Source organism: Apodemus sylvaticus, chromosome 9, assembly GCF_947179515.1.
Source record: "Apodemus sylvaticus chromosome 9, mApoSyl1.1, whole genome shotgun sequence".
In the NCBI taxonomy this organism is placed as follows: domain Eukaryota; kingdom Metazoa; phylum Chordata; class Mammalia; order Rodentia; family Muridae; genus Apodemus; species Apodemus sylvaticus.
In genome coordinates, this window is record NC_067480.1 from 15,714,341 (window position 1) to 15,731,893 (window position 17,553).

Here is a 17,553-nt window from a genome sequence, read left to right on the forward strand (position 1 = left end):
ATAATATTAACCTTCACATAGGGGAGGACACCTGGAATCCCTGCGTCTGTTCTTCTCATTTCTTTAAGGACTTTTTTTTTTTTTTGTACAGCTGAACGGTAAATAATCAAAGCTGCTCAGGGAACAGAAAACACCACACAACTGGAACATCCCTTACAGAACTGACGGACAGCATTGTATATGCTCTGTGTCTAGACCCTTGAAAAATAGCAAGTGTCCCTTTTATACCATGGACAGTTATAGCCAAAGATTCTGCCCAGCAGTATTTCCTTGTTTCTTTGCGCCATAGCAAACGCAGCTCACACGGAGGGGGTGCTCACTGAGAAGTCGGCGGCTTCCTGCACGCACACTTCTCTGTTTGCACTAGTGGGAGAGTAAACGCTGGCTGGCAGGAAGGGTGGCGCATCCTGTGTCAGCACGGGCCTGCCCGGGAGTGGCATTTAATAAAGCCAGCTGTTTTTAGACGAAGCTTTTACAGCTTCACATTTCATGTAATTTACACAGCACACAAGCATTGCTTATACTCTCACAGAGCTCACAGCTTGGCTTTCCCTGCTGCTAGAGATCACTGTTCCAGTCTTTCTGGCTTCAGGTCATTCTCTCTGTCCAGGATTCTGCAGGTTTAAGGAGGTACTTTACTGGCAATGAGGAAAGGTTTTTTTTTTTTTTTTTTTTTTTTTAGTTTGTTTGTTTTTGTTTTCTGTTTGTTTGTTTTGGTTTTTTTGCTTTCTGTTTTTTTAAAGAAGTTAATTCTGTAAATGGGAAAATGCCCACTTAAGCCAAATATCTTCCTGCTTTTTCAGCAGGAAACAGAAATTTCCTGCGTGATACATGAGTTAACATCACTTATATGCATAAAACATCATCCCTAGTTTTTACATCACAAAGTTAAAATCTTCACTGACTTCATTGGTATCCAAGTGCTGACATTTTATACACTCCTGTATTTGTCTGCACAGTTACACGGCCATAACACCCACACTTAATGCGTTTTAATAAACAGAGGATGCTGTTTTCTCCCCTTCTGATTGTTTATGGAGAGAAGTAAAAGATCCAGCACAGAACCTATTTCAACATGAATGACTCCTTGGGGAATTCATGCGGGCCTGAGCCCATCACATGCATAGGAGCCTGCTGACAGCTGCTGTCGTGGGAGCACAGAGCGTTCAGGGGAACATCCTTAGTCACATGCTGGTTCTCTTTTTGGAATGAAAACTGCATTGTAAAGACAGCGATTACTGTTTTCTCCAAAAAGATGATGCAACCTTTTCTTGTTCAATTCTCCTTTTTTTCCTTTGTTCCTTACAATCCTCCTAAACACACAAGCAGACATAAAATCTAGATAGTCTGTTTAAATGGTGCTATTTGGTTTTGTTTGGCTAATTGTCAGGTTTTTTTTTCATAGTAACAGTTTTAATGGTACAAAATTTGAACCTCATTTAAAAATTTTTTTTATCATTTTAGAAAAGTTCTACTTTTAAATGATATAATTTTATGAAATGGAAAAAACTGCTTTTCAAATAGCATATTAAGTTTATAAAGCCTCCTAAACTGCACTGGGCTTACCAAAGTCTGATAGTGTTGAGTTTAAGAATTCAATTTCTATCCATCCACGATTCAATAAATGTAAAGCATCTATTTCATTATTTCAATGAGATTTGATACTCTCCTGTGTGCTTACTTAATGTTCTACACCATCTAACACTTAAGGGACAAAATAATATCTAATGGCACTGAATGAATTATGAGAATTATTCTTGACACTTTTCTATTAGAGTGGTATGCTATTTTTTTGTTATAGTAATCTCTATGAATATTAATGCTAGCAGTCTCTCTACCTTTTATATAGCTTCTTCTGGAAAAACTATTCTAGAAAGAGAAAAGTTACTACATAAAATTTCTCATCTGTCTCCTACAGTAAGAATTATATGCTTATATATTAAAGTATCAGTACATTATTACCCTACTATTAAACATGAATTATAAAAATGAACTCATCAGTAAGAAATTAAATTATTAAAGTGCTGTGTTTGCTAACAGCAGTGCCTATTATCCATTTTCTCTGAGGAATGCAGGCAGCCTCTGTCAGGAGTTCTAGAAAAACCTATGAGGAATTATGTTGACAGTAAAGTTCAGAGTCTCACAGAGGGACAGAGATTCTGGTTTGCGTGTACGTGGGTGTACAGAACGGGTCTGGCTGTGGGACTCAGGGATGCCTGCTTGCCATTTCTACAAGAATTCTCTCGTTTCGTTGGCAGCATCAGACGCTGAAGGTTCGACTGATGGCGAACGCAGCATTCCACAGCAAATGGTGGCTGGCTTTATTCCTCAAACACAATTACAATCCATAACAGTAGAAAATTAGTCACAAAGTAGCAACAAAATAATGTTATTGCTGGGGCCATCACAACAGGAAGAATTGTATCAAAGGGCTGAAGCCTTAGGATTGTTGAGAACCACTGCCCTAGAGTGTATTCATGGGTACAGAAAGACAGACAGACAGACTTCTAGGACTTGTTACTGGATGGAAATCAAATGTGATGAAGAAGGAAATGTGTAAGGTCAGTTATGAGACAGATCATATTATAGGATTCTGGAGGAAGTATACGTCAGAACAGGAGAGGAAAATGACCAATAATGCCAAGGGAACTCTGTCCCTATTTATAATCTCATGGAACCAAGAGCATGAATTCAAACCATAGTTGGAATTTGGCTACATGCCACAGAGCAAACAAGAAGCACCAATTTTGGTTTCCTTGGAAATGGGGCCCATTCATCACGTTGATGGTTCTAGAAGAGGAGAAGCGGCAACTAAATGAAATGTACACTGAACACGGTAGAAGTCAGATCTGGTTCTTCCTCCTAGCCCCAGGCTCCTGGAAATAAGACTCCGACTCAAAATATATTTACAAGTACTTTGGTCATATAATTAGGCTCTTCTCTGACTAGATCATAACTTAAAACAACCCGTTTATTCTAATCTACGTTCTGCCACATGGCTGGTTTCCTGTGCTCAGGGACCATGCGTCTCTCTCATCACATCTTCTAGGGCAAATATCCCTCCTGGAACTATCCCATAATCCTTTCTGCCTCCCAGATGTCCCACCTCCTATATCCTGCCTAAGCCACAGGCCATCAGGTTTATTATTGACAGGTGCCACATCCATACAGACATAAGATATTTTCTCTAGAGACCACAGGTAGAACAACTTGTATAGGAGTATTTAGCATGTTAAGCAGTGGCCTTGGTGCAGTGGACAATGGAGGAATACAGGCAGTGGCGGGTGTGGATTATACATGAAACAGAGCAGTTGCTATACAGTTTGAGATTCCCTGGGAATCTATAGTCTCTCTCTCTCTCTCCCTCTCTCCCTCCCCCCCCCTCTCTCTCTCTCTCAGTGGCTTGTTCAATGTACAGTAAATAAGCCAGCAGGTCACTTCTATGATTTCTAACTGTAGTGATGGGTACTAGTGACTCTTCTGATAGGTACACAAACAAGCAGGTAGACAACAACATTGGAAGTCAGCCAACAAATAAAAATTGGTAGGATGGAAATTTGCACTGTGAAATAACTTTTAAAAACAAAGCCATTCCTTCAGTAGTTGCAACAACTGTCCCTATTGGGCAGTCTATGGATAGTTCTTCATCTTATTACACAGATAATTGTACATTCCTCCCACCAGCAGGAAGACAGGGCTACAAATGAGAGGGGGGCATCCCACAGGCATAACTCTGACCAATAAGTGTTCCTATCTGAAAGAACTACAGGGATGGAAACAGAGAGGAGCCTGAGGAAACGAAGGGACAGCCACAGGCCCAAAGTGGGATCCAGGTCAACTGGAGATCCCAAGGCCTGACACTATTACTGAGGCACTCACAAAAAGGGACCTAGCATGACTGCACTCCAGAAGACCCAACAAGCAGCTCAAAGAGTCAGATGCAGATATTTGCACCCAACCAGTGGACAGAAGCTGCTGACTCCTGTGGTTGTCCCCAGGAAAGCTAGGAGAAGCTGAAGAGGAGGGCGTCCCTGTAGGAAGACCAGTAGTCTCAATTAACCTGGACACCCAAGATCTCTCAAACTCTGGACCACTAAACAGGCAGCAAACACCAGCTGTTATGAGGCCCCCAACACACATACAGTAGAGGACTGCTGGGTCTGTGTTCATTCAGAGAGGATGCACCTAAGAGACTGGAGGCCCCAGGGAATTTAGAGGTCTGGTGGGGTGGAGGGATAGGGATTTCCTCATGGAGACAGGAGGATGGGGAAGACGTATGGGATGTGGAACAGTCGGAGGGTAGATGGGGGATAAAATATGGGATATAAATAAATAAATAAATTAACAAAGAAATATTGTTTATAAAAAATTGCACATCTGATTTAAGTAAAAATGTATTGAACATATCACTCAATTCTACATTTCTAAACTTACCTCGGAAAGCACTAATATCCCCATAGTGAACCTGAAGGACGAAGTATTTGCTTCCAGTTTCTCCACCAACTCTGAATCCAACACCTAAATAGTTACAAAGCAAGACAAACTGTCATTGTAGAAACTGGCGCTTAAATGAATTACAGTGGAAATTTTGGGCTGCTGGTAACGAAATACACAGAAAGAAAAATGACTCATGCCATATAAAATCAGCATATAGAAGATGAAAGAAACTCCATTGGCCAGAATGTTAAACCAAAACTTGGAGAGAATCTAATCACAGTTCCCAATTTTAACCAGAGTGGTCCCTGGTCTTTTAGCCAAACAGATCACTCATTTTGAAAGGAGCAGTGGAACAAAATTCTGTTCCTGTTGTTGACGATTTAGCAAACATACAAAAGGACTCTACTTTTTGTTTAATAAATATTCATAAAATTTTTTATTTTCTAACTGATTATAGGAGCTAGGATGTTAGGACTATCCTAGAGTGACTATTTTCCTTCCCATATAACAACAGAGCCTTCACAAGGGACAGAGAGAAAACGAGTTGCCAACTAGATCACAAAGTCCAGGTGTCTGTGAATGGCCTTACTGTTTATATGGAGTTTGTTAAGGATGTGTTGAAGACACACAGACATTCTATTCACAGATTGAGAAAAGGCGTCTGTTCTCAAAATAACACATCCGTGTCAGACCTTCTGAGATGCTTAGGCCTGTTGGGTACATGGCAGCCTGCAGACACAGTTCTCAGGCTGATTTGAAGCAATGCAAAGGAAAGTTCAGTTAGTCCTGAGGACATGAGCTAGGAAGGGTGGACTGGATGTATGAATCCTCAAACCATCTTCGGACCACAGCACATGCATTCTGCAACAGAATCATGCCTTCTTTGACATTATGATGAAGCATTGAGGCAAAAAGAGAGGGTCTAGGCAGTTCTTTCAGACATTGGAAGCTATCAACAATTTTCAGGCAGAGTCAGAAAGGCTTGGCATTACATTAAATACCTAGGTCCCAGGACTTTAAAAAAAAAATTGATGCTGAAACAGCAATTTATTTAATTTCTAGGTCTCTCTCGGTTCATAAAATATTCTTGCTGTCGAGAGCTGATGTGCCTCAGGCCAAAGGTGGCTTGCGGTATACTTGATTATTTTCCAAGGTGATCCAAACTGTTGAGAGGGCAAACTACTTACCAAAGAGGTAAGGAAAAGTAGCCAACTACCTTTCAGTACAAAGTAGGTGACGCTGGCACTTTTAGTGAGAAACTGCAATATGGAGCATTGGCAATGGTTTTTCTTTTTAGAGCTGACTAAAGCTGATGCATGCGAGTTAGACTCTCCACGACATTTCTAACGTACCTTTAGGGAGCCGGGTGGGAGGAGCATTTCTTGCCCAGGCATATAGAATATTGGCTTTGTCTGCACAAGTTCCTTCATCACAAAACCTGAAAGAAAAAGTAGCTGTGATGACTATGTAGGTCGTGAAATCCATAAACTGCTCTGTATTTGGGCAGGTATTTTAAAATCAGACACATCAATATATAGTCATTGTATTCTTAGGCTTAATATCTAAAGGAAGGCTGTAGCAATTTCTGCATGGAAAAAACACCTGAACAGGGAGGAGAAACAATCCCATGTTGCAGATGTTCAGCCTGGATCTGGATACATCCTATGTGAAATGCATTCTCTGTGATGAGGTAGTCAGCCTGACATAACTCCAAACATGGCACTGCACAAGCCAAGGCTATTGCTGTGGGTCCCTAGACAGAGACCAAGAACAGCAACAATGTTTGCACTCTGGGGATTGGGGAGGTGATGTTGTCAATACATTTCGGCCACACCCACAATTGTGTTCCCCCAGGAAGATAAAGTATGTGCACACTTTGGGCCTTTGACTACACTATATTACACACACACACACACACACACACACACACACACACACACACACACTTTAAAAAGACAGTGAACACCGGCTTGCATTTATACATCATTTCATGTGGTACAGCGTCATTTAGTTTTCTGTTTCAGTTTTCTCTATAATGCGGAGATGTTTTTCCTCTGTGAATCAAATGAGATACAAGTGGAAAGCTCTTTATAAATTAAGGTACTATTTGATGTAATGCACTATTTAATAAAACACTCACTTTATAAAAACCCAGTGAGGACAGGCATGTATGGTGAGATGTATGGTAAGGATAGCCTCGAGCACAAAAAAGCCCATCTTCTTTCCACCCCTGGACCACCCTTCTGGACCACCTCTAACAACTGTACTTCCTGGATATTTATCATCCCTTGAGAATCCATCAGCTTACATATGAAAACCTCTTTGACAGGGCTATAGTAGTGATATACAGTAACTCGCATAGTCAAGACATCTGGTCTACCTAATTTAATATACGATAAGTTGATGGCAAATTGCATTGTTTCTAACAATATTATAACTCCCAGTTTCGTCCTGTCCTTGAATTAGATTTGTTTAAAACATGTTCAGGCTACATTATTTTTTTATAATGCGTTTATGTTTGTGTTTTGGAAAATTGGGGCCAAACAAGGTCAGAGGCAGGAAATTAAACCAATCGTAAAGGTTGGAAACTATCAAGAACAAAGACAAATACAGCTTTGTTGGCGGTAGCTGGCTCACAGACAGAAAGTACGCACCACCTGTGGTCTGGAGAGACTGGAAAGGCTTGATTTTTATGGCATCTTAAACAGGTTAGGGGCTGAGCCTACAGTGCTGGACGTACACAGGTTACCTACACAGGAAGCACTGCTAAGCCCATCTCTCCTTCAACCTCAAAGGCACAAATTCTTGTTGGAGGTGGGATAAGGATATCAGCACAGATAGTGCTATTATCTCTCAGCATTAAGAATGAGAGACCTCCGAAGTTCTTCATGTGAAAATTCTTTGTTTAGCTCCGTACCCCATTTTTTAATGGGATTATTTGGTTCTCTGGGTTCTACCTTCTTGAGTTCTTTGTATATATTAGATATTAGCCCTCTGTCGGATTTAGGGTTGGTGAAGATCCTTTCCCAATCTGTTAGTTGACATTTTGTCCTTTTGACAGTGTCCTTTGCCTTACAGAAACTTTGTAGTTTTATGAGGTCCCATTTGTCAATTCTTGATCTTAGAGCATAAGCTATTAGTGTTCTATTCAGGAACTTTTCCCCTGTGCCCATGTCCTCCAGGGTCTTCCCCAGTTTCTTTTCAATTAGTTTCAGTGTGTCAGGTTTTATGTGGAGGTCCTTGATACATTTGGAGTTGAGCTCAGTACAAGGAGATAAGAATGGATCAATTTGCATTCTTCTGCATGCTGATCTCCAATTGAACCAGCACCATTTGTTGAAAAGACTATCTTTTTTCCACTGGATGCTTTCAGCTCCTTGGTCGAAGATCAAGTGACCATAGGTGTGTGGGTTCATTTCTGGGTCTTCAATCCTATTCTATTGACCCGCTTGCCTGACATTGTACCAATACCATGCAGTTTTTATCACTATTGCTCTGTAGTAAAGTTTAAAGTCTGGGATACTGAATCCCCCTGAAGTTCTTTTACTGTTAAGAATAGTTTTAGCTATCCTGGGTTTTTTGTTATTCCAGATGGATTTGAGAATTGCTCTTTCTAGCTCTATGAAGAACTGGGTTGGGATTTTTATGGGGATAGCATTGAATCTGTAGATTGCCTTTGGCAAGATGGCCATTTTAACTATATTAATCCTGCCAATCCACGAACATGGAAGATTTTTCCATTTTCTGAGATCTTCTTCGATTTCCTTCTTCAGAGATCTGAAGTTCTTGTCATATAGGTCTTTCACTTGTTTGGTTAGAGTCACCCCAAGATACTTTATGCTGTTTGTAGCTATTGTGAAGGGAGTCATTTCCCTAATTTCTTTCTCCGTTTGCTTATCCTTTGAATATATAAAGGCTACTGATTTGCTTGCATTGATTTTGTAGCCAGCCACTTTGCTGAAGTTGTTTATCAGGTATAGGAGTTCTCTAGTAGAGTTTTTAGGGTCACTTAAGTATACTATCATATCATCTGCAAATAGTGATAGTTTGACTTCTTCCTTTCCAATTTGTATCCCTTTGACCTCTTATGTTGTCTAATTGCTCTAGGTAGGGAAGGGAGGCACCTGAGGTTTGAGGCTATGTTTTCCACTCTGTATTCATGGTCCCTGACATGACAGTCAGCAACAGGAGGTACAGCTTGCTTCATTTGCTTTACACATTCAGGCATGTAAATAACTCAGCTGAGTAGGATACTGCACTGTCACATACTAAATATTTTACAATAAAAGCAAAATATAAGCACCAATACGGTTTGAGTCAATGCTTGCCTGACTTCTCTTCACTGTCTTAGGAATACTGAGAACTGACTGCACTTTGAAACTAAGTCACTCAGTACAAGCAAGTCCAAAGGTCACAGAGCTAAGCCACAGTTGACAGCCCTGGCCGTCACTCCTTCTTTCATCACAATGCATGACACTGATTGACAGACAGAGAATACCATACGAAGATAAACTATTATTGATGTTGTCATACCCAGAGATGCAATGTGTACACGTGGTTCTAAAATCAAATTTCAGGGGAATCACAAAGTCAAACGATTTCACATCCTGCCTTTGTCAGATCTGATAGAATAACAACTTCAAAAATTGATCTTGGGACTACAGACTTCGCTAAGAGGTTAAGGATACACACGGTTCTTCCAGAAAACCTAAGTTTGGTTTCTAGTACACACATTGTATTCACAATCACTCACAATTCCAGCTTGTGGCCATCAAACAAATTCTTCTGGCTTCCATAGACTCCTGCATACCAACCTACCTACATACATACGTACATACTGATCAAAATAAAAATAAAAATAAAAATCTAGCTTGTGGCTGGAGAGATGGCTCACTGGTCAAAAGTACTCACTATTCTTCCCAAGGACCTGAGTTTGGTTGTGTTCTTACCTCTGTGGGTACTGTACACAGGTTTTGCTTGTACAGACATGCATGCAAGCAAAGTACCCATACACATGAAATAACTGTTTTAAATTGTTGGTTTTATTTTATTTATTTTTTTAATTTTTTTATTCGATATATTTTTATTTACATTTCAAATGATTTCCCCTTTTCTAGAACCCCACTCCCCGAAAGTCCCATCAGCCCTCTTCCCTCCCCCTGTTTTCTCACCCAACCCTTCCCACCTCCCTGTTCCAGTTTTGCCCTATACTGCTTTACTGAGTCTTTCCAGAACAAGGGCCCACTCCTCCGTTCTTCTTGTACCTCATTTCATGTGTGGATTATGTTTTTGGTATTCCAGTTTTCTAGGTTAATATCCACTTATTAGTGAGTGCATACCATGATTCATCTTTTGAGTCTGGGTTACCTCACTTAGTATGATGTTCTCTAACTCCATCCATTTGCCTAAGAATTTCATGAATTCATTGTTTCTAATGGATGAATAGTACTCCATTGTGTAGATATACCACATTTTTTGCATCCACTCTTCTGTTGAGGGATACCTGGGTTCTTTCCAGCATCTGGCAATTATAAATAGGGCTGCTATGAACATAGTGGAACATGTATCCTTATTTTATGCTGGGGAATCTTCTGGATATATGCCCAGGAGTGGTATAGCAGGATCTTCTGGGAGTGAGGTGCCCAGTTTTTGGAGGAACCGCCAGACTAATTTCCAGAGTGGTTGTACCAACTTGCAACCCCACCAGCAGTGGAGGAGTGTTCCTCTTTCTCCACATCCTTGCCAACATCTGCTGTCTCCTGAATTTTTAATCTTTAAAAATGGCCTAATTTTTAGCCATTTTGACTGGTGTAAGGTGAAATCTCAGGGTTGTTTTGATTTGCATTTCCCTAATGGGTAATGAAGTTGAGCATTTTTTAAGATGCGTCTCTGCCATCCGAAGTTCTTCAGGTGAAAATTCTTTGTTTAACTCTGTACTCCATTTTTTAATAGGGTTATTTGGTTTTGTGGAGTCTAACTTCTTGAGTTCTTTATATATATTGGATATTAGCCCTCTATCTGATGTAGGGTTGGTGAAGATCTTTTCCCAATTTGTTGGTTGCCGATTTGCCCCTTTGATGGTGTCCTTTGCCTTACAGAAACTTTGTAATTTTATGAGGTCCCATTTGTCAATTCTTGATCTTACAGCATACACTATTGGTATTCTGTTCAGAAATTTTCTCCATGTACCGATGTCCTCAAGGGTCTTCCCCAGTTTCTTTTCTATTAGCTTCAGAGTGTCTGGCTCTATGTGGAGGTCCTTGATCCATTTGGATTTGAGCTTAGTACAAGGAGACAAGGATGGATCAAATCCCATTCTTCTGCATGCTGACCTCCAGTTGAACCAGCACCATTTGTTGAAAAGGCTATCTTTTTTCCATTGGATGTTTTCAGCCTCTTTGTCGAGGATCAAGTGGCCATAGGTGTGTGGGTTCATTTCTGGATCTTCAATCCTGTTCCATTGATCCGCCTGCCTGTCACTGTACCAATACCATGCAGTTTTTAACACTATTGCTCTGTAGTATTGCTTGAGGTTAGGGATACTGATGCCCCCAGAATTTCTTTTATTGTTGAGAATAGTTTTAGCTATCCTGGGTTTTTTGTTATTCCAGATGAATTTGAGGATTGCTCTTTCTAACTCTGTGAAGAATTGAGTTGGGATTTTGATGGGTATTGAATCTGTATATTGCTTTTGGCAAAATGGCCATTTTAACTATATTAATCCTGTCGATCTGTGAGCATGGGAGGTTTTTTCATTTTTTGAGGTCTTCTTCCATTTCCTTCTTCAAAATGTTGGTTTTATTAAAACACCTTCCATATATCTGTATCTATATGTGAATATGTGTATATGTATATGATGTGTATGATGTATATGTATGTGTATGTGATTATGTATATGTATGTGATCATGTATATGTATTATGTATGTGATTATGTCTATGTTTATGAATATGTATGTGTATGTGTGTATATGTGTATGTGTATGTATGTGTATGTGTATATGTATATGTGTATGTGTGTGTATGTGTATGTGTATATATGCGTATATATGTATATGTTGTACATGATGTGTCTGTTGTATGTTGTATATGATATATATATAATGTATAGGTATATGCATATGCATATGTATACGCTGTGTATGATGTGCATGATGTGCATGTATATGCATATGTACATGTACATGTATATGTATGTGATTATGTATATGTATATGTATATGTATTGTGTATGTATAATTATGTATATATACATGTATATGTATTTGTATATGTATATGTATATTAAATTCATGATTAAGTAATGATGGCTCACAGAAAGATATCAGGATACTGAAAATAATCTTAAACCTAATGCACGAGAGAACTAAAGGAGAACAATAAAATGGGATGTCAGGAGAGATGAGTTTCGCAGTTGACAGAACCTAGTGGCACAAAACAGTTTCACATTCCATAAATAAAACAACGGCCTTGCTGGCTTAAAGGGCAGGGCCACAATAACATTTGAAATTAAGATGGTTCTGGATTCCTGGACTCACCCTGTGGAAGCCTTTTCACCTCTAATCCACAGGGGCCCTTTCGGATGGCAGGAATATGTTCTGATTGTGCCAAGCTCTGAAGAGAGCAAGCCCATCATGTTGGATCCTCTGAGTAACCGTTCAAACACTCACTGGTTATAATTTGCTAAAGGCTGTTGGACACCTAAGGTTGCTTAGGCCAGTGAGGTAGGCAATGACACCTTATCATCTCTTTTGGCTAAAATAATAAAGCCCAAATTGTCAAGTCCTGTATGGCTTGGGGACAGTCAGTATTAACTGTCAATCTGACAGAATCTGAATTGCCTTGGAAACAGCTACTGGCACAACCGAGTGGGTTAATTCAGCCTCTGGGCACCCCTGTGAGGAATGATTTTGATAAGGTGATTTGATGTCGTCTTCCCTGCTGTTTGCACCCTATCCCGGGCACGGATCCTGGACTATATATGAAATGGATAGAATGAACTGAGAGCTAGCATTCAGCACTCTGTTTCTGACTGTAGACGTGATGCCACAGGGCTGTTTGCTTGACTTGTGATTTAAGATGAGTCCTTTTCCCTTGAGTTACCTTTGGAAGGGAATCATATCACAGCAACAGGAAGAGAAACCAATACAGGTGGGCCTTAAATTCAAACTGTAATATATTAGCTATCTAGCAAACATAGCCAGAAAAATTAAGAGTTTTTGGGGGGCTTGTTTGTTGTTATTTTTATTTAATTTTTATTTTTTGAGAAGCACAATGTAATAAATACTGTGGGCGGGATATTATTACCTTTCTAAATTGCACTGGTCCTAGTTAAATCTCCAATATCATTAACGGGTGCCTTATAACCAATAGAGTACTTTTGCGAATTCAGATAATCCCATGGGAACTTCAGGAGGTCTGTAGAAGTTGCGCATTCACACAGTAAATCAAAGAGCGTGTAGCCAGAAAACTAAATAAGTCTGGTAGCGGTTTGAAGAACAACATCACAGGAACTACCTCTGACAGGATCCCCACAACCCAGTGAGAGAGGCAATAACGTTTGCAAGAACAGAGGGTATGCAGCACAATTCTCAGTCTGAAAAAGGCCATCTCTGCTATGCAGGCAGCACAGGGAGCAAGCCATGCATATCTCAGCGCTTCTTCTTTTCATAGCTAATAAGGCAGCGTTAGAAGCCCCGTTTAACGGATAAAGAAGCACCAATACAGGTTAAGATAGTTAACTAGTGTCTGTGATACATGCTGAGGCAAAATCTGAACCCACGATACTTATGTTAGATGGTACAGCGTCACTACTTTGTTTAACTCAGCTGCCAAACACCACTCAGCATGTTCCACTAAAAATATTTGATGTGTTGTGGGGCAGTTTTTCGGTGATGATGTCGAAGAGAATGCCTGATCCTTTGGAACTGGAGCTGCCGACAGTTGTGAGCTGCTGTGTGCATGCTGGGAATTGAACCTGGATCCTCCAGAACATCTAGTGCTCTTAACTGCTGAACCATCTCTCTAGCCCACCCTATGCCCCTTGCGTGTGGCGTATTTTGTGGAAACTATCAAAATGTTTATAAGCATGGCACTAGCATTCAATAGATGCTAAAGAGCTCCTACCATCACCTCCAAAACACACAACTAAAATCACTAGCCAGGAAATATAATCATTGTTGACTCAGAGTTGCAGCAGATGCCAATTGTATTTTAACCAGAGATAATATGTTTTCTATCCTAACATAACTCACTTACAATATTAAGGTAACAGAAAGGAAGTGGTTAGCTGAGGATATAGCTCAGTGGGTAGAGATCTTGCCTAGCTTTTAAGAGGGCAACTGTCCAATCTGTAAGGTAACATGACTAGATGGTTTGATCCTAGCACGCAAGAGATGGAGGAAAAGAATCAGCTTAAGGTCATCAAGGAGTAGAGACTCTTTCTAAATAAATGCATAATGAATAAAGGGAAGCCAGTTCATTCTAGTCCAGAAGAAACTTGTGACAAAATACTGTACTTAAATGCACATCATATGGTGCCCAAAATGAAGGATGGTATGGGTTTTGGAGGCGACGGACGTTGAATTTGTTGAATTTTTAGAAGTTTCTTACGGAGGAAGAGACAAAGAAAGTAGGGCAGAAACCACGTTGATTGCTGCTATGGAGTGTGCGAGGAGGAGCAACCAGGCTGCAGAAAGGCTGCAGAAGGCAGTATGCACGCGCACACCTGGCTCTCTGTTATCTAGGAAGCATCATCTCCAGGATAAGGCATTTAGATGAGTAACGGAGGGGAGTGTCAACACACAGGATACATGTGCTCTAGCTGTGTTCACTCTTCCCTGGCATTGCATCAGCATCTATAACCCTATGGAGATGGTGGCATTTAAAGAGACACAGCAGGTGGCTAATAAATAGAAGCAGTTGAAAGGGATTTAAGCTAATTCTTCAGAGGCACTCTATTGCTTTGGCTTGAGCAAGATGCTAAGTTAGAACAGCTGGAAATGGCCTCCTTTAGAAGGCTGGGATTCTCCCTTTTTAAAAAAACATCAAACAGCTTGTAGCAACTCTCTTTGATTTTTAAAGTTGAGCTGGTCATAAGTGTCACTAGCAATAGTTTTAAAATAAAAATTTAATTATAAGAACTAAAAATAGTTTCAGCTATGCACAGACAACCATATCCCAGCACATGGCTGGTGGTACATTTAAAGTCCACTAACAACCTAATATCTTGGTTTTTTTCCCAATTTATATTATTCTGTATTTTTGTCATAATGGTGTTTTGGGTCATGGAAACAATTCAACTGATACACAAATGAAATAAAAATGTGCGTGTTAGTGCAGCGCCATGAAATATTTGATGTTTAAATTGGGTTACACACATGTGTCCCCTTGAACATTCAAAACATTTATCAAACTTCTGAAACAAACTCCCTCATCTTCTTGAAGGATGTAGCACATAATTAGTATCTGTAGTCACCGTTCTCTATATTAGCACCCCAATTCACCCAATATTTTGAAGGGAAAAAAATCTTAGTTTGCCCTAATTTGTTTAAGCACCAAAGTCCGCACTCAGCAGAATAGAAATTGTAGAACCCTACAATCACAAATGGCAAAAACAAATTAAAATAATATTAATGAAAAAGCATTCGAGGGCACAGAGGCAGCTTGGCAGTTAAGAGACCTTCCTGCTCTTAGGAAGAATCTCAGTTTGACTTGGTTCCCGTTACCTATGTGGCAGCTCACAGGCCTCTGTAATACTCCTGTCAGGGCATCCAGCACTCTCTTCTAGTTTTGGGGGCATTCAGCAGTTTCTAAGCTACACTTTCTTTTCATCCCTAAAAGAGGGACTGGAGATAGGACAAGTAGTGGAGCACTTGCTTGGGCTCAAATTCAGCCAACACACCTGCTGTGCTTACACATTGGAGCTCACTCACAGTCCAGCAAATCGTACTCCTGCCCCCTTTGCTCCTGCCTTCCCCCACCCCTCACCTTCCATCCCTGATGGGCTAATTGTCTTTTGCATTAACAGACGGCAACCAGAGGTATTAGGTTACGTCTGACAGGTACCCTGCCTTCTTGGGTCATCAGACAGGCTGCTCCATCAGCTGATCTCGGTTTGCATCCTCCAGAGGTATGTTAATTTGGAACTGAGCATCGGGCCCACTCGAACTATAAAGAGACCACCCCACAGTATATTAAAAGGTTCACATCAATGTATGCAATTTAAGTGCACATGCATATAATTAACTAGACACATTAACAGTGTGAGCTGCTAATTTGGAACGAGACACAAAAGACTCGAATGCGTGTGGAAGGGGCGGAAAAAACTTTAAAATTAAAGTGACTGCATAATGAAAACTGCTTCATGCTGTGTCTACTGTTTTCATGTAAACTTAATATAACTGTAAATATATTTTAATGAACAGTAGAACGAGGCAATTACCGAGAGCAAAGGAGGGTAACTCCGCTGTGAAACATCAGAGCAGCTCTCGGCCTCCATATCGGAAACACTGCCTCAAGACAGGGGGTGAGTTATAACTTCATAATTTCAGGGAAAAATGCTTCCCATATTAAGGACTCATGCCTTTTTGTCAATGAGCTGGTAGTGAAAGCAAAAACTCGTGTGAAAAAGGCACCTGGGAAGGGTCAACAGAAGGAGATTTCACCAGCACGAAGAAAACATGAAATCCAAGCTTGACTGTGCTTGGATTTGTGCTCCCTGAAGAGTTTCCTAGATCATAAATGGGTACTGATATTATTAAGTATTAGTAATCAGTATAGATATATGTGAGAGTTGGAGAGTCTTTACCTAAACACCGTCTATTTTAGAAGAGTCGAATGCTAGATTTGCAACCTAAAATGAACATGACGAATCTTGCTACCCAGAGAATCCCAGAACTTTTGATGCTGGCGTATTTCTGCTGCTAGTGTGACTGAGGTGGGGGGGAAGGAAGGCGAATGTGGAGAAAGCTTCCACAGGCTCTCCCTTGCTGTGCCTGCGAAGGGGGCGGGAGGGAAAATGTCCTTTGAAGCAACCTAGAAGTAAGTGTTCAGCCCGTGAAGTGCAGTGAATTCTAATTTTTTAAAGAGAGAAATGGGGCCTGCCAAGTACTGGAGAGAAGAATCTATATTAACGTTAACTGGAACGCAGGGCTAGACTGTGAAGCCAAAGTGAGGGAACAGCAGCCTCTCTTAATGCCTGTCTTCTACTTTGCATATTGAACGGCTCCTATATCTACTTCCAAACGTTAAATGAAGACTTTGGGCTTGGCTAGAAGAAGATGAATAATAGCATCAATTATTTTCCTTGTTTTATGGCTACACAGCCAATTATTACAAATCTATAGATTAAATGGGAACGCGCTACCAGGCAAGTAGTTTAAATTACATTTAAAATGATGTGGACTCAGCATTACACACAATTCTAATTAGTCACCGGCGCATCGCACCCGACCCCGCACAGCAGATATGTGCTTGAGGTGAGGCAACCTCTGCACATCTCCAAAGCCTGGTAGTCACGCTTTTCTCAGCTGACTCCTGGAAGGTATGCAATGCATACATACAGAATTATGGCACGTTGGCATAAAGGTTTATGGTTTATGACTGACCGAGCACATATCTAAAAATCAATAAATGTAATAAGCTCAGTAGCCAGTACGCGGCATCCGGCTGTGGGCTTGCTACTTTTTCACTTCTGTCTGTTGTCTTTCAAACACTAATTTTAGCAAAACAACATTCAGAGACACGGAAATCATCCTCCAATTCCAATTTCACTCACTGGCATTTCCTTTGATACAACCCCCCCCCCCACACACACACACTTTAAACCCTTTGGCAGTATATTGCATACATAAAGTTTCTATAAAAGTAGAGTTTCAAAATATTACATTTAAGTATATCAATAAATATCTAAAGTGCCGAAAGAATGCAGTTGTTTTGATACTCCTCTGGTATGAAACCGGCAAACAGAACTATCGCTTATATAATTTTTAGCAGTTAGGATTGTCCTAGCTTTTAAGTGCTGTAGGGCTTTATCATTCCTCCCAGGCAAGGTGAAGCCAAAGCACATTGAAGGGCTTACACCCCTTCTAGCTATTTGAATCACTCTGTAAACTAA

General features: G+C 40.4%; 1 protein-coding gene across 9 annotated transcripts in view; it reads right to left on the reverse strand.

Moving 5' to 3' along the window:
* Pam (peptidylglycine alpha-amidating monooxygenase) overlaps positions 1 to 17,553 on the reverse strand; it is a 273,258-nt gene that overhangs the window by 98,829 nt on the left and 156,876 nt on the right. For all 9 annotated transcript variants that reach the window (XM_052192590.1, XM_052192587.1, XM_052192592.1 and 6 more), the window contains exons 6-7: positions 5,790 to 5,875; positions 4,435 to 4,518 (exon numbers count right to left, since the gene is read on the reverse strand). In XM_052192590.1, coding sequence (XP_052048550.1) covers positions 4,435 to 4,518; positions 5,790 to 5,875 — 170 coding nt within the window. The remainder of the gene's footprint in view (positions 1 to 4,434; positions 4,519 to 5,789; positions 5,876 to 17,553) is intronic.